The 20965-nt window shown below is 41.7% G+C and overlaps 1 protein-coding gene across 1 annotated transcript in view; it reads right to left on the reverse strand.

The window, feature by feature from the left end:
* Positions 1-20965, reverse strand: part of LOC137645682 (ubiquitin-protein ligase E3B) — a 210052-nt gene that overhangs the window by 46830 nt on the left and 142257 nt on the right. Inside the window, exons 13-16 of the mRNA XM_068378530.1 lie at positions 16012-16157; positions 11261-11397; positions 10863-11026; positions 8244-8381 (exon numbers count right to left, since the gene is read on the reverse strand). Coding sequence (XP_068234631.1) covers positions 8244-8381; positions 10863-11026; positions 11261-11397; positions 16012-16157 — 585 coding nt within the window. The remainder of the gene's footprint in view (positions 1-8243; positions 8382-10862; positions 11027-11260; positions 11398-16011; positions 16158-20965) is intronic.

Genomic DNA, 20965 nt, shown 5'->3' on the forward strand with positions numbered 1-20965 from the left:
TGAGCTTATGACCATACTAAGCTAGCTTCCGATCTTTGAGGAAATTCAGATACATGTTGCTAATGAGCTTTGTTAGTTGATGTATGAAACTGTTTATGTTGTGGAAGTCTTCTGAATTCAACAGTTAAACCAAGAAATTATGAAATATAATATAAGAACACTTGAACTGGTCCTGCAATATTCTTGAAACAGACTACTGTACTTATTATAGGTTCTTATAAATAGGATTGAATTTAAAAGACTTCAATACATAAATATCATCATTATCCACTTGAGCAAAAAAACCTCACCATATGTTTTGGCACTCAAAACCCAAGGCCCTTTTTTGGAATCTTTAACATTCAGATTATTGAATTTTTGGCTTGGAGAACATTAATATTTCATGTTTCAAATGTAGTTTTAATTAATACAATATGTTTTATTGCTACAACATCCTTTTCTTATACCTATATAAGCGCATCCGGTCCCTTACGTAACCTTTTTCTGACCAAAGTACTGGACCTATTTATTTATTTTTCTTAGAGTTTGGGGGGAAAGATATTTATGTCAGTTTCTCATTAGCAATTCTCTCTAACCCCTCATCAGAGTCTCTTGGCTTTCTGTGTTTCTTGATAGCATTGTAAGTAAACATTTTCTAGATAATGTTCATTGTATTTCTATGTCTTTTTATGTTATGGGTATGTTGAATGTTGCACAAATTATCAGAGACAATAACTACCAATAAATATGACTAAAGAATAAAATATGCCCAGAAAATACAAAGACGAGAACATATTATACTAGTAATGTCTTATTCACATATATGCATTTAGTACATATAGTGTATATTTTTCTGGATTTGAAGGAAGAGGCTCACCACTGTTTATATATTTACAATTTCTATGTTATGATTACGGTGAAAGATGCACAAAGTTTCAGAGTGAATGAATAATACGAATAAAGCATAAAATTTGCCCAGAAAGTACGCTAATGAGAATATACTGTATTGTGCTAGCAGCGTCTTACTCGTGTGTGCATTTGGTACATGTACTGGGTAGTGTATATATTTCTGGATTTAAGGAAGGGCTTCGTTACTGCATAATAAATAACCCTGAAATATGATGATCCTGTCCTTATGATCCCAGTGTTGAGGAAAATTAACCCTTACAGTTCATATTTATGCATCCTAAAGTATAGTCAACCAATGTCTACAAAAACTAAACAAATAGAAGCCTGTTTTCTCAAAACTTGAAATTTTCAAATAACATTTTGTACTATTTTTTTCCATATGGACCGCTTTTATCATTCAAACAGGAAAAGATAGGGAATTTTATAATCTACAATTTGTACATCCACTTTAAAAAAAAACCCCAGAAAACTTCCATATGAAAAATGGCTACCATTGAAAGTAATTCCGATACATTGAACAAATACATAGAAAAAAAGAGAAAAAAGGGATATGAAACTTTTCTGTGTACAACTTTTGGAATATAAAATTCTCTTTCCTATAGCTTTTAAATGAAAGAAATCCATCAGTAAATAAAAAAAGAAGTAAGAGTTTGAAGTAACCCATAAATATGTTATTTTTATTAATAAAATAAATTTTTGAATATACTTACCCGGTGATTATATAAGCTGCAGCTCTGCTGCCCGACAGAAAAACTCTACGTTCAAAATACGCCAGCGATCGCTATGCAGGTAGGGGGTGTACATCAACAGCGCCATCTGTCGAGCAGGTACTCAGTACTCAATGTAAACACAGAACCAATTTTCTCCTCGGTCCACTGGGTCTCTATTGGGGAGGAAGGGAGGGTCCTTTAATATATAATCACCGGGTAAGTATATTCAAAAATTTATTTTATTAATAAAAATAACATTTTTCAATATTAAACTTAGCCGGTGATTATATAAGCTGATTCACACCCAGGGGGGTGGGTAGAGACCAGCATTACTTGTTTACATTATTATGAGCTAAGTATTTTGTATTTCATTTTAGCAGTTATTCAAAATAACAAACATAAAATAAATAAGTACCTGGTAAGGAAGTCGACTTGAACAATTACTCTGCCTTTTTAAGTACGTCTTCCTTACGGAGCCTCGCGATCCTCTTAGGATGCTGAGCGACCCCTAGGATCTGAAGTATCAAGGGTTGCAACCCATACAACAGGACCTCATCAAAACCTCTAATCTAGGCGCTTCTCAAGAAATGACTTTGACCACCCGCCAAATCAAGTAGGATGCGAAAGGCTTCTTAGCCTTCCGGACAACCCAAAAACAATAATAAAACATTTCAAGAGAAAGATTAAAAAGGTTATGGAATTAGGGAATTGTAGTGGTTGAGCCCTCACCCACTACTGCACTCGTTACTACGAATGGTCCCAGAGTGTAGCAGTTCTCGTAAAGAGACTGGACATTCTTAAGATAAAAAGACGCGAACACTGACTTGCTTTTCCAATAGGTTGCGTCGATTATACTTTGCAGAGATCTATTTTGTTTAAAGGCCACGGAAGTTGCGACAGCTCTAACTTCGTGTGTCCTTACCTTCAGCAAAGCTTGGTCTTCCTCATTCAGATGGGAATGAGCTTCTCGTATTAACAGTCTGATAAAATAGGATAAAGCATTCTTTGACATAGGCAAAGATGGTTTCTTAACTGAACACCATAAAGCTTCAGACGGGCCTCGTAAAGGTTTAGTTCGTTTTAAATAGAACTTAAGAGCTCTTACAGGACATAAGACTCTTTCTAGTTCATTTCCAACATACGATAAGTTTGGAATATCGAACGATATTGGCCAAGGCCGAGAAGGCAGCTCGTTTTTGGCTAGAAAGCCAAGTTGTAGAACATGTAGCCGTTTCGGATGAGAATCCGATGTTCTTGCTGAAGGCATGAATCTCACTGACTCTTTTAGCTGTGGCTAAGCATACCAGGAAAAGAGTCTTTAAGGTGAGATCTTTCAGGGAGGCTGATTGTAGCGGTTCGAACCTGTCTGACATAAGGAATCTTAGTACCACGTCTAAATTCCAACCAGGTGTAACCAAACGACGCTCCTTCGTGGTCTCAAAAGACTTAAGGAGGTCCTGTAGATCTTTATTGTTGGAAAGATCTAAGCCTCTGTGACGGAAGACTGATGCCAACATGCTTCTGTAACCCTTGAAAGTGGGAGCTGAAAGAGATCGTTCTTTCCTCAGATATAAGAGGAAGTCAGCTATTTGAGTTACAGAGGTACTGGTCGAGGATACGGATACTGACTTGCACCAGTTTCGGAAGATTTCCCACTTCGATTGGTAGACTCTAAGGGTGGATGTTCTCCTTGCTCTAGCAATCGCTCTGGCTGCCTCCTTCGAAAAGCCTCTAGCTCTCGAGAGTCTTCCGATAGTCTGAAGGCAGTCAGACGAAGAGCGTGGAGGCCTTGGTGTACCTTCTTTACGTGTGGCTGACGTAGAAGGTCCACCCTTAGGGGAAGTGTTCTGGGAACGTCTACTAGCCATCGAAGTACCTCGGTGAACCATTCTCTCGCGGGCCAGAGGGAAGCAACTAGCGTCAACCTTGTCCCTTCGTGAGAGGCGAACTTCTGCAGTACCTTGTTGACAATCTTGAACGGAGGGAATGCATATAGATCTAGGTGTGACCAATCTAGTAGAAAGGCATCTATATGAACTGCTGCTGGGTCCGGGATTGGTGAGCAAAATATTGGGAGCCTCTTGGTCATCGAGGTTGCGAAGAGATCTATGGTTGGCTGGCCCCAGGTGGCCCAAAGTCTCTTGCATACATCCTTGTGGAGGGTCCATTCTGTTGGAATTATTTGTCCCTTCCGACTGAGACAATCTGCCATGACATTCAAGTTGCCTTGGATGAACCTCGTTACTAGTGATATGTCTAGACCTTTTGACCAGGTGAGGAGGTCCCTTGCGATCTCGTACAACGTCAGAGAGTAGGTCCCTCCTTGCTTGGAGATGTACGCCAAAGCCGTGGTGTTGTCCGAGTTCACCTCCACCACTTTGCCTTGAAGGAGAGACCTGAAGCTTTTCCAGGTCAGACGTACTGCCAGTAGCTCCTTGCAGTTGAAATGCATTGTCCTTTGACTCGAGTTCCATAATCCCGAGCATTCCCGACCGTCTAATGTCGCACCCCAGCCTACGTCCGATGCGTCCGAGAAGAGAACGTGGTTGGGAGTCTGAACAGTCAGGGGAAGACCCTCTCTAAGGTTGATATAGTCCTTTCACCAAGTCAGACAAGACTTTATCTTTCCGGAAACCGGGATCGAGACCGCTTCTAGCGTCTTGTCCTTTTTCCAGTGAAAAGCTAGATGGTATAGAAGAGTACGGAGGTGTAGTCTTCCTAGTGACACAAATTGATCCACGGATGACAGTGTCCCTACCAGACTCATCCACAGCCTGACTGAGCAGCGTTCCTTCTTCAGCATCTTCTGAATGGATAGCAGGGCTGGGGGCTGATCGTCTTGTTCAGCAACGTCCTCATCAGAGGGTTCCTCATCCGAAACTGATGAGGAAACGGCAACGGAGTGGGCAACGTCTGACTCGCTGAATCCGGTCGCACTGGTGGATGCGTGACGGAGCCGGACGCAATATCATGGAACTGCTGCACAGTCTGTGAACTGTCAACAACCATGGGTGCGCGAGGAAGTACAGCGTCAACCCGAAACTGTCTAGACCGTCTGGGTTGTGCAGTCAACACCCTACCGGGTTGCTGAGGTTGACGCACTGCGTCACAACAAGTCACCTCTGCTGGTTGTTGAACGTCCTGAACGTCAACAACCACCTCCAAGCGTCGCTTAACGTCAACGTGCGACTGGCAACCCACACTGGGTCGCATCGGTGGAGTAACCACCTCAACTGGCAGACGCGAGTAGGTTACCTCAGCGTCAACAGGGCGCACAACCGACCGGTTGGAAGGTTGTTGGCCAGAAGGAGGAACCACCTCAACTGGAGTAGGTTACCTCAGCGTCAACAGGGCGCACAACCGACCGGTTGGAAGGTTGTTGGCCAGAAGGTTCTTCTCCGCATTTAAGTCCTCTATCAAGGACGCAAGCTTGGACTGCATGGCTTGCAGCAAAGCCCATTTAGGGTCTACGGGAGCAGGTGTGGTAACAGACGGGGTTAGCGACTGAGGCGGAACCGTTTACCATCCCTGAAAGCCTTGTTATGTGTGACATAATAGTACAGCAAAACTTCAAAGGCTTGACAAAAGCTGAGAAGTTGACCTGTAAACAACTTGGAGCGTCTCCTGGCTAGGCGCCAGGGCGAGTCTACCAGAATTGAGAAGTCTATCTGGGCAGAGGCATGAACTCCCAAGCCGAGAACTTCTCTCGTGTCATATCAGACTCTCGCTCTATAAGCCAGTTTAAAAGAAGGGAAATCAAAGGCTGTATCCCTAAAAACTCCTCCTGGTGAAAAAACCAGTCGCCTAGCCAACGTAACGCTCTCTAGGAGAGCGAGAGAGCACTAGCTTAAAAACAACGGCTTCGAAGTAGCTAGGCCTAGTGTAAGTTCTGACGTTTAGGCGAACGAGGAGCAGCAGTTACAAGATCCGGACGAAGATCCTTAAAAAAAAATCATCATGATTTAATTAAAGTCCATAGGAGGCTAAGCAGCTTAAGGCTCCTCTCCATCTGACAGAGTCCTCAAGGGAATATCAGTAGGAGGGAGAACAGCAACTTCCTCATCTACAGGAACCTTGTCCGATAAAAGCTAGGTTACCTCAGTGAGTCTCTCACTGGAGCATTAGTAGCAGACCAGAAGGCAACGTCATGTAACTGCTTGACAGTCTGTGAACTGTCAACAACTGAACTGTCAACCACAACAGGTGCGTGAGGACGTACAGTGTCCACTCGAGACTGCTTTGACTGTCTAGACTGAGCAGTCAAAACAACTCTAGAATGCGGAGGTTGACGCACCGCGTCAAAACAAAACAACTTAGACTGTTGTTGTACCTCGCGAACGTCAACGGAAGGTTCCGTGCGTCGCTGAACGTCAACATGCGGCTGGCAGGGTACACTGGAACGCATGGGTGGCGGGACTCTCTCAGCTGGAGTGCGGCAGAAGGTCGCCTCAGCGTCCACAGGACGCACAACCGTGGTTGGTTGTAGGCTAGAGGTTGGTGTCAACCTTCTCCGCACGAAAGTCCTGCATCAATGACGTTAACTGAGACTGCATGGTCTGCAGCAAAGACCACTTAGGGTCTACAAGAGCAGGTGCGGCAACAGACGGTGTGACTGCCTGATGCGGTACCGCTTTGCCTCTCTTAGGAGGTGAGCAGTCGTCGGAAGACTGCAGCGAGTCCGAACTGACCCAGTGGCTACAACTGGGCCGTTGGACTTGCGCGGAAGGGACCGACTTGCGCTTAATAAGCCGCGAGACCTTGGTCCATGGTTTCTTACGAGAAACCTCTTCCGCAGACGAGAAATAAATGGGCTCTCTCGTCTTTGTGTGGGTGGGGCGATCTTGGGTAGATACGCCCGAAACCACAGAGGGAAAAACGTCTGTTCGTTGATCAAGGCCTCTCGAACCCATAAGTCGTTCGACATTACTTCTCCCCTGGGCTTGGGAGCTTGCAAGAGGTCCCGGACTAGGTGAACGACAGACACGAACAGACGAACCCTGGGACGCAACACTGTAACACTTTGCGCATATCACTTTATCGATTTTCTGTTTTGCACTTATTTCACTGAAATCGAAACTTTTACTGATTTCTACCTGAAACACGCAATTCTACCCTTCATTAAAAGGTAGTAATTGCGAAATCAGTCGTATAATGCAGCTCATTAATACTAGCAAAAAAACAGAAAACATATATAAAGATAAAAAATTCAGTGGCTGGGAAAGAGACTAAACACTAGTTCAAATAAACTACGTTTACAATCTCTCACCGCACATAGCCTGGGGACAAGAATAAAACCCTAGAAACGTTTTACCTTCCTCCCCGTACAGAGACTAGGGACGAGAGTAACACGAGAACAACGTTACCCGCTTGAACGGAACGTTTTCTCTCCTCTCTCTCCCTCCGTCTCTCTCTCTCTCTCTCTTTCTCTCTTGATTTCGCACCTAAGAGAAGAGCCCAATTATATATCGTCAAAAAAACATGTTATTTGACTAAAGGAAAAAACTGAAAGGTTTTCCAAATAAAAAGTTCCTTTAATTTAGAATTTAAAACATTTAAGCTAAGAAAGAATGAACAAAACGTCAGAATCGATTTACTCTTACTGCAAAGTGAAACCGTGATACTCTCTCTCTCTATCGTAACGATAGAGCGCATGTTGAACGTCCTGAACGTCAACAACTGCGTAGTCTAAAAAACTAAACGTTAGTTCATCTTTGAAAACAGTACGAAGACTATCAAAGAAATTCTTTCATAAAACATTAAATTTAAAAAGTTTTAAATTCTTTAAAGGCTAAATACGATATAACGGGCTCAACGTTGATTAACTTCGGTTCCAAGTTAGGACCGCCTACTATCAGGAAAGGTCGCATATAAACAAAACATAAAAATTTATTTTTATATGTTTATAATAAATGGAAAGTTAATCGAAGAGGCCTAATAAAGGCGGAGAGATATAAAATATATAGATCCATAACGTGTTAAGCAAAATTACTAAAAACCTAAACACACTTCAGTCTAAGGGAAGGGTCGGCCATTTAAAAGTGAAAGAGAGTCCATACTCTCCTTGTCACCATAATTAAATCTATCCAAAACGAGTTCAAGTTTTGAGATGAAGATAAAACACCTGCATAGCGAAAGCTCAAAACTAGAAATGTGTACTTCACCAAAATATGTGAAAACCAATCCAGTAAGCAATAGCGAATTTAGTAGGTCTTGCCGGTGGCACGACAGAGAGAAAATTGGTTCTGTGTTTACATTGAGTACTGAGTACCTGCTCGACAGATGGCGCTGTTGATGTACACCCCCTACCTGCATAGCGATCGCTGGCGTATTTTGAATGTAGAGTTTTTCTGTCGGGCAGCAGAGCTGCAGCTTATATAATCACCTGCTAAGTTTAATATTGAAAAAACATTGCTTCCATGTGGCCGAGTCACGTCCCTTAACTCATCTTAGCACAAATATTATGCAAGACAGAACTTCACATTATTCATTATCATATAGCTAAATAAATTTCCTTTCCAGTGATAAATAATTTTACACACAGGATTTTAAAAAAATGTTCATATACATAAATAATAAAAGAAAGAGAAAAAACTAGCAAGTATTGGACGTAAATTACGTCAAATGTCAATGAAGGGTTAAGATTACCTTTATATATGTCAAAGACTTGTATAATTCAGGATCTAATGATGGAAGTTCATCTATTGATGAATAGAGAGATGACTGATGCTCTCCTAGGACTTGACTCAAAAAGAATGATGCAAATGGACAATCAATTACAATACCCTGGAAGAGAAGCAAACATTACCATATACTCTCAGTCAACTAGGGATGATCTTTTACATTATTGTACTATCAATATAATTACCTTTTAAGTAAAAAAAATTCTTTGTTTTACATTGCTAAAGATTTTGATACTGATTAATGAGAAGTTAACAAAATTTCCCTTGCTAAATAGATGAAACATTCAGGAATACATTTACTAAAACAGCAATGGATCTGAGAACCTTGTTAGAACAAAATCATGTGAAGGTAATACAGGAGTACATACATACATACATATACCAAGGCACTTCCCCCAATTTTGGGGGGTAGCCGACATCAACAAATGAAACAAAAACAAAAAAGGGGACCTCTACTCTCTACGTTCCTCCCAGCCTAACAAGGGACTCAACCGAGTTCAGCTGGTACTGCTAGGGTGCCACAGCCCACCCTCCCACATTATCCACCACAGATGAAGCTTCATAATGCTGAATCCCCTACTGCTGCTACCTCCGCGGTCATCTAAGGCATCGGAGGCAGCAGCAGGGCCTACCGGAACTGCGTCACAATCGCTCGCCATTTATTCCTATTTCTAGCACGCTCTCTTGCCTCTCTCACATCTATCCTCCTATCACCCAGAGCTTCCTTCACTCCATCCATCCACCCAAACCTTGGCCTTCCTCTTGTACTTCTCCCATCAACTCTTGCATTCATCACCTTCTTTAGCAGACAGCCATTTTCCATTATCTCAACATGGCCAGGAGTAAAATGTGAAAAATAAAATACAAGGGTACATTACTTTTATTCTTATTATTATTGTAATTTCTTTGTGTTTACACTGGTTTTAAACAAATACCTGTAACCGTTGGCACCGAAAGGAGTGGGAAAAGAAGCTTGTCATAGTATAATATAGCTCTTTAATGCAAGGATAAAATAAAGAGGGTTCCTTTTTTCCAAATTCAAAATGTTGAAATATTTGGCCAAGAGTACAATTCAAAAATTCTGAAGCAATCTTGGCATCAGAAGATTGGTATCACTTATTCAACTTTATTCAAAACAGTAAAATAAGGCATGAATTATGTACTCTCAAAGTAAAACTACAAAAGGAATAACATATAGCAAAAGAAATTACTTCTTTCTATTTCACCCATTAGATCGCTAGTGTTTGGGTGGGTCAATCACTAGTTTCCTAATTACAAGAAAGTCTTCTTTAGTCCAGATGTACAGTACAACTTTTACTTGCTTTCTCCACACTAACCAATCCTAATGATAATAAATTAAACTTATCCACAAATGAGGTCGAGGGGCGATAACGGAAAACAAACTTTAACTGTATTTACAAACTATAAAAAGAAGAAACCAGTATATTATAATTCTCAGTGGCTAAAAGACCATTATATTTCTATTCAAGTTACTGGTCTCCCAACAATTTGCTTATTGACAATAGGTTGATACCAGATAGTAACATGGTATGCAATTCAAACTCTAAGCATACAAACTAGGGAGACAATTTTCGATTAGTACTATAAGTAGTAGGTTGGCCACAGCACCAGCCACCTGTTGAGATACTACTGTTAGAGAGTTATTGGGTCCTTTGACTGGCCTGATAGTACTACAATGGATCTCTATCTGGTTACGACTCATTTTCATTTGCTTGCACATACACCGAATAGTCTGGCCTATTCTTTACGCATTCTCCTCTTTCCTCAAACACCTGACAACATTAGGACAACCAAAAAAATCTTCTCCACTCAAGGGGTTACCTAGAGCAATGTAATTGTTCAGTGGCTTTTTTTCCACTTAGTGACACTAGAGGAAACTCTTTAGGTATGGTAAGCAGTTCTAGGAAATGGAGACTTCAAAATCTTATCACTGTTCTCTAGCCTAGATTAGTGCCACAGCATCTGTACCATAGTCTTCCACTGTTTTGTGTGTTAGAGTTCTCTTGCTTGAGGGTACACTATTTTCCTTGTTGAAGCCCTTACATGGCTTATAGCATCCTGGTTTTCCAACACGGGGTGTAACTTAGCTAGTAATAATAATAATAACAACAGTATTTTTGTACTCGTAGCAGCTAAAAACATAAGTACAGTACAGTAAACACCTTTTGACAGGTGAGGGGTAGGGCTCCTAGCCCTCACTCCCATCTGTGGCTTAACTGCCTCGTTAAATCGTTAAATGATTCAATAGCTGTTCAGAATGTGCTGGAAACATATTTCCTACTTATATGATTCAGGTTTGTATTTCAAATAGGAAAAAAAGGTGATTTTCTTATAACTTGGAGATATGACTCCTGGATATGCTTCCTCATCTAGCTCCTAAGTCACACAAGTTGCTCTTATATGGTGTACCTTGGTCTGATTAAGCACGAAATATTGTCAAGTTACTTTTCATAACATTCAACTGAAAGTCTCATTCCCATCAATTAAAGCCTGGAATCATATATTATCATAACATTAATAAGGAATATAAATACTCTCTAAATATAGCAAAAGAAAATCTTACCTCATAAACTGCTTTCCCTAACATTCTACCAGTAAATTCAAATAACTGAAGGTGATTTTCTGTTAATGACGATGTTGGCGAAGGATAAAGTCTCTCTTCACTTGTCAAACGGTAAAGGTTGAGAGACGGATCAAAGACTTTCTTCAGGGTCTCCTCGAGAAATTCTGTGAAAAATTTAAAATGTCAGGAAAGTAAATCTGTAACAGAAATTTATCATTTTGTTTTGTGATTTGACTTACTTATACAGTACTAGCTTATCTAACTAAGTAATGAAGCATTCCCTGGAAAAACAATATAACTTAGATTTTAACATAGAACTTACTTAAAAAAGTTAAATAATTTTGTATATTAATACAAAAAATTTCACAAAATCATTTTTGAAACAAAAATTTAATTACCTTTGAAAACTCCATCTTGATCAATGCCTGCTTCGTCTAACCCTTGTTCATTTATAAACCGTACTCTGATAAGTCCTTTAAGCCCCTGAGGAGATAAGGATGCTAACTGTCTGTAACCATCCTCTACCAAACGTGCCCTAAAATAAGGAATACTAAGGTAAGAGGCAACAAATAAAATATTTAATACCAAAATTTACATAAGCTATATATTTTGTCACTGCTTTTTATGCAAATAAAAATTAAACTTTCAAACAGAAAGAACAAATATAGATAAAAATATTTAGTTTCATACATTTAAATTATTGCCAAACTAGAGTATATCATAAATGTTACTTAAAGAGAAATTGTCTAATCTTTTGTATTGTATGCAGTGCGTATATTTCCAAGAGAGAAAAAGAGGAATGTTTCAAAATGTGGTATGACCTCTTACTAGGCAACCTACTTGATTCTAAGCTTAGATCTCAAGCTGATACCTCTTGCAACCAATGGGTACAATAGAGAAAAGAAAGTGAGTGGGTTGTGTAGTAGCATGAATTTCAAGATTATCTTTAATGCCACATGTATAAAGACAATAAAAAGGACTAAGTCAATTGTGAGTGATTTCATGGTAGGGGAAGAATATGCAAGATTTTTAAATTAAAACAATTCATTTTGATACTTACCTTTAAATAAAAGGTCTCTAATACCAAAGTGCCAACTTTATCAACTAACAATAAGATTGAACATAATGAAATCTTCTTTCATCTAAATCTAACCACTCTTAGATTGCTATACCACCTCTAACCTGCCAAGTTTTGGGAGCTAGGTGGAAGGGTGCTGGTCGTGAGGCTGCACTAACAGTGTGATTTACACTGATTGATGTTGTGGCAGTATTGACAACATAGCAGTTTAATCAAAGGGAGAGGAAGGGGCAGAACTTATCATTTACAGGAAAGTATGGAAATAAATTACTGCACTTTAGTTTAAAAATCCTGTTTACTTTAATGAAACTTACCTTTCAGTAATATAGATAATCACAAACTTCCCAACCAGAGGGAAGGTGATTCAGCGTTGCTGAGGGGGTGACTTTGGTCTCAGACAAAAGAGTGGAAACCATGGACTGTTTAGCCATAGTTGTTCCACAAGCTTGGCTGTCCTTGTGTAGTCCAATAAGATCTTCATAAAATTAAAAAACAAACTCAGCGGAAATAGATAAATTGAAGACCATCTCTTCCAGTCTAGATTCAAGGCATATCTTGCTGTGCAAATGTCCACATTTGAAGTTGCAAGAGTTTATGGTTCTCTGCCGTCGAAGAGATCCCGAACAATTTTGAAGATATTGTTGTCTAAGATCTACTCTTTTCCAAGGTTATCTATCTGAACAAGGAATCCCCTACCTTACTAAGATAGCCTGACTGGTGGACTGGGGTGAGAAACAGACCTTACTCATGAGGAACTTCAAGATTGGAGAATCTGAGCATTCAGGGTTCTTGAACAAGATCCCTCTCTCCAGAGACAACAGATAGTAGTTTGGTTGCCAATGAAGATTTTGATGTGCTAGTTCCTGTTTAGATTAAGATTTTTGCAAGAAACCCAGTCATCACTTCCAACACATCTATGTGAAAGGCTACAAACTGAGGGGAACATTTGCCAAACATGTAGGTCTCCTTCGACTTGGATGCATTTGCATGAAAGATCAGAGAAATTGGGGGAAAGACCAAAGGAATTGAAATGGAGAGAGCTAACAGTGAGGTCCACAGTCTAAAAATAATTTTACTACAAGGGATAACATGGACTGTCTGTCCCAAAGCTCCTTCGGAGCTGCTTTCCTCTAAACCTAAATGAGGTCTCTTAACTTGGTCTTCTGAACTGGGTCACTCATTGAAGCAAACTAGAGCAGGCCCAAGACCCATTTCAGCTGCTATTTCAAGAAAAAAAAAACTTCCAAGGAAAATTCTTGACCAAGGATAGGATCCTTCTCTGAGAGGCCTTGGGAAGAGCTACAGTGGACATATTCCAAAAAAGCCATAGCCATGTGAAAACTTTTTATTGTAGTCTTGAATTTTGCAAGCTGACCAGAAAGCCTAATTCCTGAAGAACTTGAAGGACATAATTGGAGTATTTAAGGCACAACTCTCTTGTTTCCACCCAGACCAGCCAGTATTCCAGATAAGCAATGACCCATAACCACTGAATGGAGGAACTTGGTCAATGCCTTAGTCAGTTTTGTGAATTTCATGGGAGCTATATTAAGACCAAATGGCATTACTCTGAACCAATGCAAGCTTATCCCCAGTCAAAATTCTAGAGGAAGCTGGAAGTGAGGAGCAATAGGGACATGCTAATATGTGTCTTTAAGATTGATAGTAAAAGTCCAAGACCCTCAAGGTTGTAATTGTTGGACAAGTGCTATGGCATTATTTTGTAGGCATTGCATTTTATGTTTGTTGAGACAATAGAACTCAACGATCACTCTTCTCTGGGTTGACTCCTTGAGAATACAGTACTGAAAAAGTTGACCTTCAAAGTTAAGGAAGACACAATCCTCTGCATATGGGGACAAAAGAAACCCAAGAGTTCCTTGCATGACACATACTTTGAAAAGCATGAGATCTTAGCAAAGCCTATTCATCCACATAGAGAGGTTGGAACGGGCTTGATCTCTCAAGCCTGCTATGCATGTGTCGCTGCTTTTGGTACTTGAATCCACGGGAAATTTACAAGGTTGAAACGCTGCCACAAGTAGCTTGGCAGTGTCCCTACGATAGCAATAAAGTGACACTACTCCATCACAAACAAATGGTTAGTGCACTGACCTAATCAATCTCCCTTTCCATAGGGTGAAGATTAGAGGCTATGGGAATGACAACTCAAACTGAATAATACTTTACCACAAAAAGACAAAAGAGGAACAAACATTACTCCCTGATCATCACCAAGGCAATTGGGGCCAGTATGGGACAGGAGCCTCAAGCACCTAAAACTAAGCTCCTGAATTGAGAGGTCCTTCTAACAACCCAGCCTTCAAACGCAAGGGAGGAAAGAGAGGAAGGGGGATGTCCAGAGATACACAGGAGGATGTCCCCCTACTACTGTACAGGTGTTATACCCAACCGTAAGCTAGGAAAAAGTCTACTGCAAATGTTCCTGCCTGGTGATCACCGGACTGGGGTTCGAATCCCTCTCAAGCTCAATAGTTTCTTGTAATGCCTGCAACCTTACCATCCTTTTGAGCTATGGAAGGGGGATTTGGGGGTGCTTACAGATTTGCCTACCAAGTCATAACCAGCCATTGCCTGGTCCTCTCTGGTCCTAGCTTATGTAAAGAGGGGACTTAGGTGCTGATTATATGTATATATGATCAGTCTCTAGGGCATTGTCACTGTCACTTGCCACTGCCATTCATGAGTGGCTCTTAAAATGATTATTTCACACAATCCCCTATAATAATATATATGTACAGTAGGTCGTAATGGATGAGGGCCTAATGAATATATTGACATTCAATATAGGTCACTAAGGCCCATAGTAAAATACTCCTTAGACTGGATATACATTTTTATGATGATAAAAACCTGGGTATGAAAGAAATTTCTTTTAGACTCAATAAAGTGAGAGGAGAGCAGCATTGTATGAAAAATGGAGACAGGTGTTACCATAAAATAAAACATTGGAATGACAAAAATCTGGGTATCACTACAACTATATTATTCCAAGCCTTATCTATGATAGGGTACAGTATATATTATTAGATTATAAAAATAATTAAAGGCAACACTTTCATCCCAAAACCAAGGTAAAATATGATAAGCACAAAACTAGCAGAAAGTTAACATTTTCTGCTGCAAAAAAAAAGGCAAAAGAAGGTCAAATAATAGGAGCCAGGCATAGTTAATTGCTGTCATACATGACAAAATCACTTGTTAAATAAAGTCAAAGGTGATGCATGCATTGCAATTACCAAAACAACAAACAATAAATTGGATCCTAATCCACTTAAAAGTTAAGGTACATCTGCTGATAATTTTGTTACAAGAATGAAAAGCAAGGAGCAGAAATGTTGAAGTCTTACTCATGCACGTCAAAAACAAAATAGATAGCTTCCAGTGGTAAACGAAAGGCCCAAGTAGTGTTGCCGTCTTCCCAGTGAGCAGCAGAGCCTCTTTCAGTGGGTGATATGTCATCCGCTAGCAGATAAATTCAGCATTGGAGGTAATGTGACAGATTTCTATATCCAGAGTCCATATTTTTACATTAAAACACATGCTTTAGGGTAGGGAAGACAATATTTTTTAATCTATCCTATTATATTGGATTCCCACCTCTAACCTAACAGGAAAGTCCGAGAGGATAACACAGTTCCTAACTCAAAGATGTACATAAAGATTAAAAGGGACATTAATAATGAGGTAAAAAAGGAAAAATTACTGGATGATAGTGAGAAAGTACGATGACAACTTATGCTAAAGAATCTAAAATAAATGAAGTGTCATATACTTATATGGGTATGTGCAATGGGGCTGCCTGATCTCGAATGGTATAAGTTGGTGCTACTAGAAACTATTGTAAGCAAGTACAGTAATGTTATCTATGATAAATTGGGTTTTGGTGACCAAATTGCAAAGTTTACCACTAAACCAAACATCAATGACAATAGCATCAGATGCTGTTTATATCTATGCATTAAATGTTTATTCCTAATGGGTAGATATTGTGAGCAGTTATTTCGAAGAAATAAAACTGAAAATGTTAAGAAACTGGATAAAAAATACCTTCTAATTGTAATAAGTGTTGACTGAGGGGCAGCACAAGCAGCATCTGTCAGGCCCAACACTGATTTTTCCTTTGCTACATGTCTTCTGAATAGCAGCACTCGCTCTTCATGAGGAATTATGTGAGGCATCTTACTTAAAAGCACCTAATAGAGAAAAGAAATGTATATTTTAAGGCATACTAAAACAAACTATATTTTATACTCAATGGAAAAAATGTCAAAGGCGAGTAAATATTTTGCCTTGACTCCAACTTATCAAAAACTCTCATTCTATGAAAATTTTTAGATATTTTTATTAGATATAAGAAATTAAAATGTTATTTTCATTAGTAAAATAAATTTTTGAATATACTTACCCGATAATCATGTAGCTGTCAACTCTGTTGCCGACAGAAATCTACGGTAGGGATACGCCAGCGATCGCTATACAGGTGGGGGTGAACACCACAGCGCCATCTGTGGTCAGGTACTCTAGTACTTCTTGTCAACACCACCTCAATTTTTTCCTCGGTCCACTGGTTCTCTATGGGGAGGAAGGGTGGGTCAATTAAATCATGATTATCGGGTAAGTATATTCAAAAATTTATTTTACTAATGAAAATAACATTTTTCAATATTAATCTTACCCGATAATCATGTAGCTGATTCACACCCAGGGTGGTGGGTGGAGACCAGCATACATGTTAACACAGAAGCTAAGTATCCCGTATTTTATTTTATTAGTTATTCAAAAATAACATAAAATAAATAAGTACCTGGTAAGGAAGACGACTTGAACCATTACTCTGCCTTTATTAAGTACGTCTTTCTTACTGAGCGTAGCGGTCCTCTTAGGATGCTGAACGACTCTTAGGTGCTGAAGTATAAAGGGCTGCAACCCATACTAAAGGACCTCATCACAACCTTTAAACTCGGCGCTTCTCAAGAAAGAATTGACCACCCGCCGAATCAACAAGGATGTGGAAGGCTTCTTAGCCAACCGTACAACCCATAAAAAGTATTCAAGAGAAAGGTTAAAAAGGTTATGGGATTATGGGAATGTAGTGGCTGAGCCCCCGCCTACTACTGCATTCGTTGCTACGAATGGTCCCAGGGTGTAGCAGTTCTCGTAAAGAGCCTGGACATCTTTGAGATAGAATGATGCGAACACTGACTTGCTTCTCCAATAGGTTGCATCCATAACACTCTGCAGAGAACGGTTCTGTTAGAGGGCCACTGAAGTAGCCACAGCTCTCACTTCATGTGTCCTTACCTTCAGCAAAGCAAGGTCTTCTTCCTTCAGATGAAAATGTGCTTCCCTAATCAGGAGCCTGAATAGGTAAGAAACTGAGTTCTTAGACCTTGGAAGAGAAGGCTTCTTGATAGCCCACCATAAGGCTTCTGATTGTCCTCGTAAAGGTTATGACCTTTTTAGATAGTACCTAAGAGCTCTAACTGGGCAAAGTACTCTCTCCAGTTCGTCCCCCACCAAGTTGGACAGGCTTGGGATCTCGAACGACTTAGGCCAAGGACGTGAAGGAAGCTCGTTTTAGCAAAAAACCGAGCTGCAAGGAACATGTAGCCGTTTCAGATGTGAAAACTATGTTCCTGATGAAGGCGTGGATCTCACTTACTCTTTTAGCTGTTGTCAAGCACACGAGGAAAAGAGTTTTTAATGTGAGGTCCTTAAAAGAGGCTGATTGGAGAGGTTCAAATCTTGATGACATAAGGAACCTTAGGACCACGTCTAGATTCCAGCCTGGAGTGGACAACAGACGTTCCTTTGAGGTCTTAAAAGACCTAAGGAGGTCCTGTAGATCTTTGTTGGTGGAAAGATCCAAGCCTCTGTGGCGGAAAACCGCTGCCAACATACTTCTGTAACCCTTAATCGTAGGAGCTGAAAGGGATCTTACGTTCCTTAGATGTAACAGGAAGTCAGCAATCTGGGTTACAGTGGTACTGGATGAGGAAACTGCATTGGCCTTGTACCAGCTTCGGAAGACTTCCCCTTTAGACTGATAGACTCTGAGAGTGGATGTCCTCCTTGCTCTGGCAATCGCTCTGGCTGCCTCCTTCGAAAAGCCCCTAGCTCTTGAGAGTCTTTCGAAAGTCTGAAGGCAGTCAGACGAAGAGCGTGGAGGTTTGGATGTACCTTCTTTACGTGAGGTAGACGTAGAAGGTCCACTCCTAGAGGAAGAGTCCTGGGAATGTCGACCAGCCATTGCAGTACCTCTATGAACCATTCTCTCGCGGGCCAGAGCGGAGCCAACCAACGTCAGCCGTGTCCCTTTGCGAGAGGCGAACTTCTGAAGTACCCTGTTGACAATCTTGAACGGCGGGAATGCATACAGGTCGAGATGGGACCAATCCAGCAGAAAAGCATCCACGTGAACTGCTGCTGGGTCTGGAATCGGAGAACAATACAACGGGAGCCTCTAGGTTATCGAGGTAGCGAACAGATCTATGGTTGGCTGACCCCACAGGGCCCAAAGTCTGCTGCAAACATTCTTGTGAAGGGTCCACTCTGTGGGGATGACCTGACCCTTCCGGCTAAGGCGATCTGCCATGACATTCATATCGCCCTGAATGAACCTCGTTACCAGCGTGAGCTTTCGATCTTTTAACCAGATGAGGAGGTCCCTTGCGATCTAGAACAACTTCCACGAATGAGTCCCTCCCTGCTTGGAGATGTAAGCCAAGGCTGTGGTGTTGTCAGAGTCCACCTCCACCACCTTGTTAAGCTGGAGGGACTTGAAGTTTATCAAGGTCAGATGAACCGCCAACAGCTCCTTGCAATAGATGTGAAGTGTCCTTAGCTCCTGATTCCATGTTCCCGAGCATTCCTGTCCGTTTAAAGTCGCACCCCAGCCCGTGTCTGATGCGTCAGAGAAGAGACGGCGGTCGGGTTTCTGAACAGCCAAAGGTAGACTTCCTTGAGAAGAAAGCTGTTCTTTCACCACGTGAGAGTAGACCTCCTCTCTTCGGAAACAGGAACTGAGATCGTCTCTAGCGTCATGTCCTTTATCCAGTGAGCCGCTAGATGATACTGAAGGGGGGGAGGTGGGGTCTCCCTAACTCGATGAACAGTGCCAGCGATGAAAGTGTCCCTGTTAGACTCATCCACTACCTGACTGAGCATCGGTTCCTTCTCAGCATGCTCTGGATGCAATCTAGGGCTTAGTATATCTTTGGGGCCGACGGAAAAGCCCGAAAAGCTCGACTCTGAAGATCCATACCCAGGTAGACAATGGTCTGGGATGGGACGAGCTGGGACTCCTCAAAATTGACCAGGAGGCCCAGTTCCTTGGTCAGATCCATAGTCCATCTGAGAATCTCCAGACAGCGACGACTTGTGGGAGCTCTTAAAAGCTAGTCGTCTGACGGAGCCGGACACAAGATCATGGTACTGCTACACAGTCTGTGAACTGTCAACCATGGGGAAGCGAGGAAGTACAGTGACAACCCGAAGCTGTCTAGACTGTCTGGGTCGTACAGACAACTCCTTATCGGGTTGCTGAGGTTGCCGCACTGCGTCACAACAAGACACTTCTGCTGGTTGTTGAACGTCTTCCCAGTGACACACTGACTCCGTAAACAAAAAATCCTCTAACAAGGACTAAGCTTGGACTGCATGTCTTGCAACACAGCTCAAGGTCTATGGGAGCAGGTGTGGTAACAGACGGGGTTAGCGACTGAAGTGGAACCATTACCCTCCCTGGAAGCATGCTATGCTTAAATAAAAGTCCATAGGAGGCTAAGCAGCTAAAGGCTCCTCTCCAAATGACAGAGTCCTCAAGGGAAAATCAGAAGGAGGGAGAATAGCACTTTCTCATCTACAGGAACCATATCCGAGAAAAGCTAAGTTCTCTCAGTGAGGGTTTCACTGGTGCAAAAGCAGCAGACTAGAAGGCAACGTTATGAAACTGCTTGACAGTCTAGTGAGTTGGCAACAACCAAAGATGTGTGACTGAGAAGCATGCGGTAAGGTATGCAGAGCATGCTGTATGTAGAGCATGCTGTAAGGTAAGCAGAGCATGTTGCATGGCGTGCGGCTTATGCTGCATGGGATGAGGCTCATGCTGCATGGGATGAGGCTCATGCTGCATGGTATGAGACTCATGCTGCATGGGATGAGGCTCAAGCTGCAAGGGATGAGGCTTATGCCGCATGCGTTGAGGAGGATGCCGCATAGTATGAGGCTCCTGCCTCATGGGTTGAGGCGGTTGCCGCATAGCATGAGGCTTTTGCCTCATGGTTTGAGGAGGAAGCCGCATAGCATGAGGCTCCTCATAAGCATGAGGCTGCCTCATGGGTAGAGGAGGATTTTTTAAAGAAATCTGAACCTGACACTAATCTAGCTGTCCGAGGATTTACCTGGTGAGACATCAGTCTCTTTACCAGCGAGTTTTACCAGATTTCCCCGGGCCACCACGTGACACAATTGGTAGTAATTCATTCAAATTACCCCTAATGAGTCAATATGGATAAATATCAACACAACATCGTGTTCAAATAGAAATAAATTTCTACCTCATACTTGGGATCGAACGCTAGACCCTTCTAATGAAAGGCCAGGTCGAAACCAACCATGCCACGAGAGCCCATTCAAGAGTTGAGGTTCTTGCCTCAAGAGTGGAGGTGGCTGCCGCAAGAGTTGAGGTTGCTGCCTCAAGGATGGTGGAGGTTGCCGCAACGCAAGAGGTTGCTGCATAGCGCTGGTATCTGGCAACTCCCAATGCGGCAGCTCACGCGTGGAGGTAGGTTGAGGAACCTCAACATCATACGTCTGGCAGGGTGGACTGCGCAGAGGTGGAGTTGAGGTTGCTGCCTCGAGGATGGTGGAGGTTGTCGCACCGCAAGAGGTAGCTGCCTCGAGGATGGAGGAGGTAGTCGCAACGCATGAGTCTCCTACCTCTAGGGTAGAGGAGGTTGCTGCAAAGCATAAGGCTCCTGCCTCAAGTGTTGAGGAGGTT

This window comes from Palaemon carinicauda, chromosome 8 (genome assembly GCF_036898095.1).
Source record: "Palaemon carinicauda isolate YSFRI2023 chromosome 8, ASM3689809v2, whole genome shotgun sequence".
NCBI classification, from domain to species: domain Eukaryota; kingdom Metazoa; phylum Arthropoda; class Malacostraca; order Decapoda; family Palaemonidae; genus Palaemon; species Palaemon carinicauda.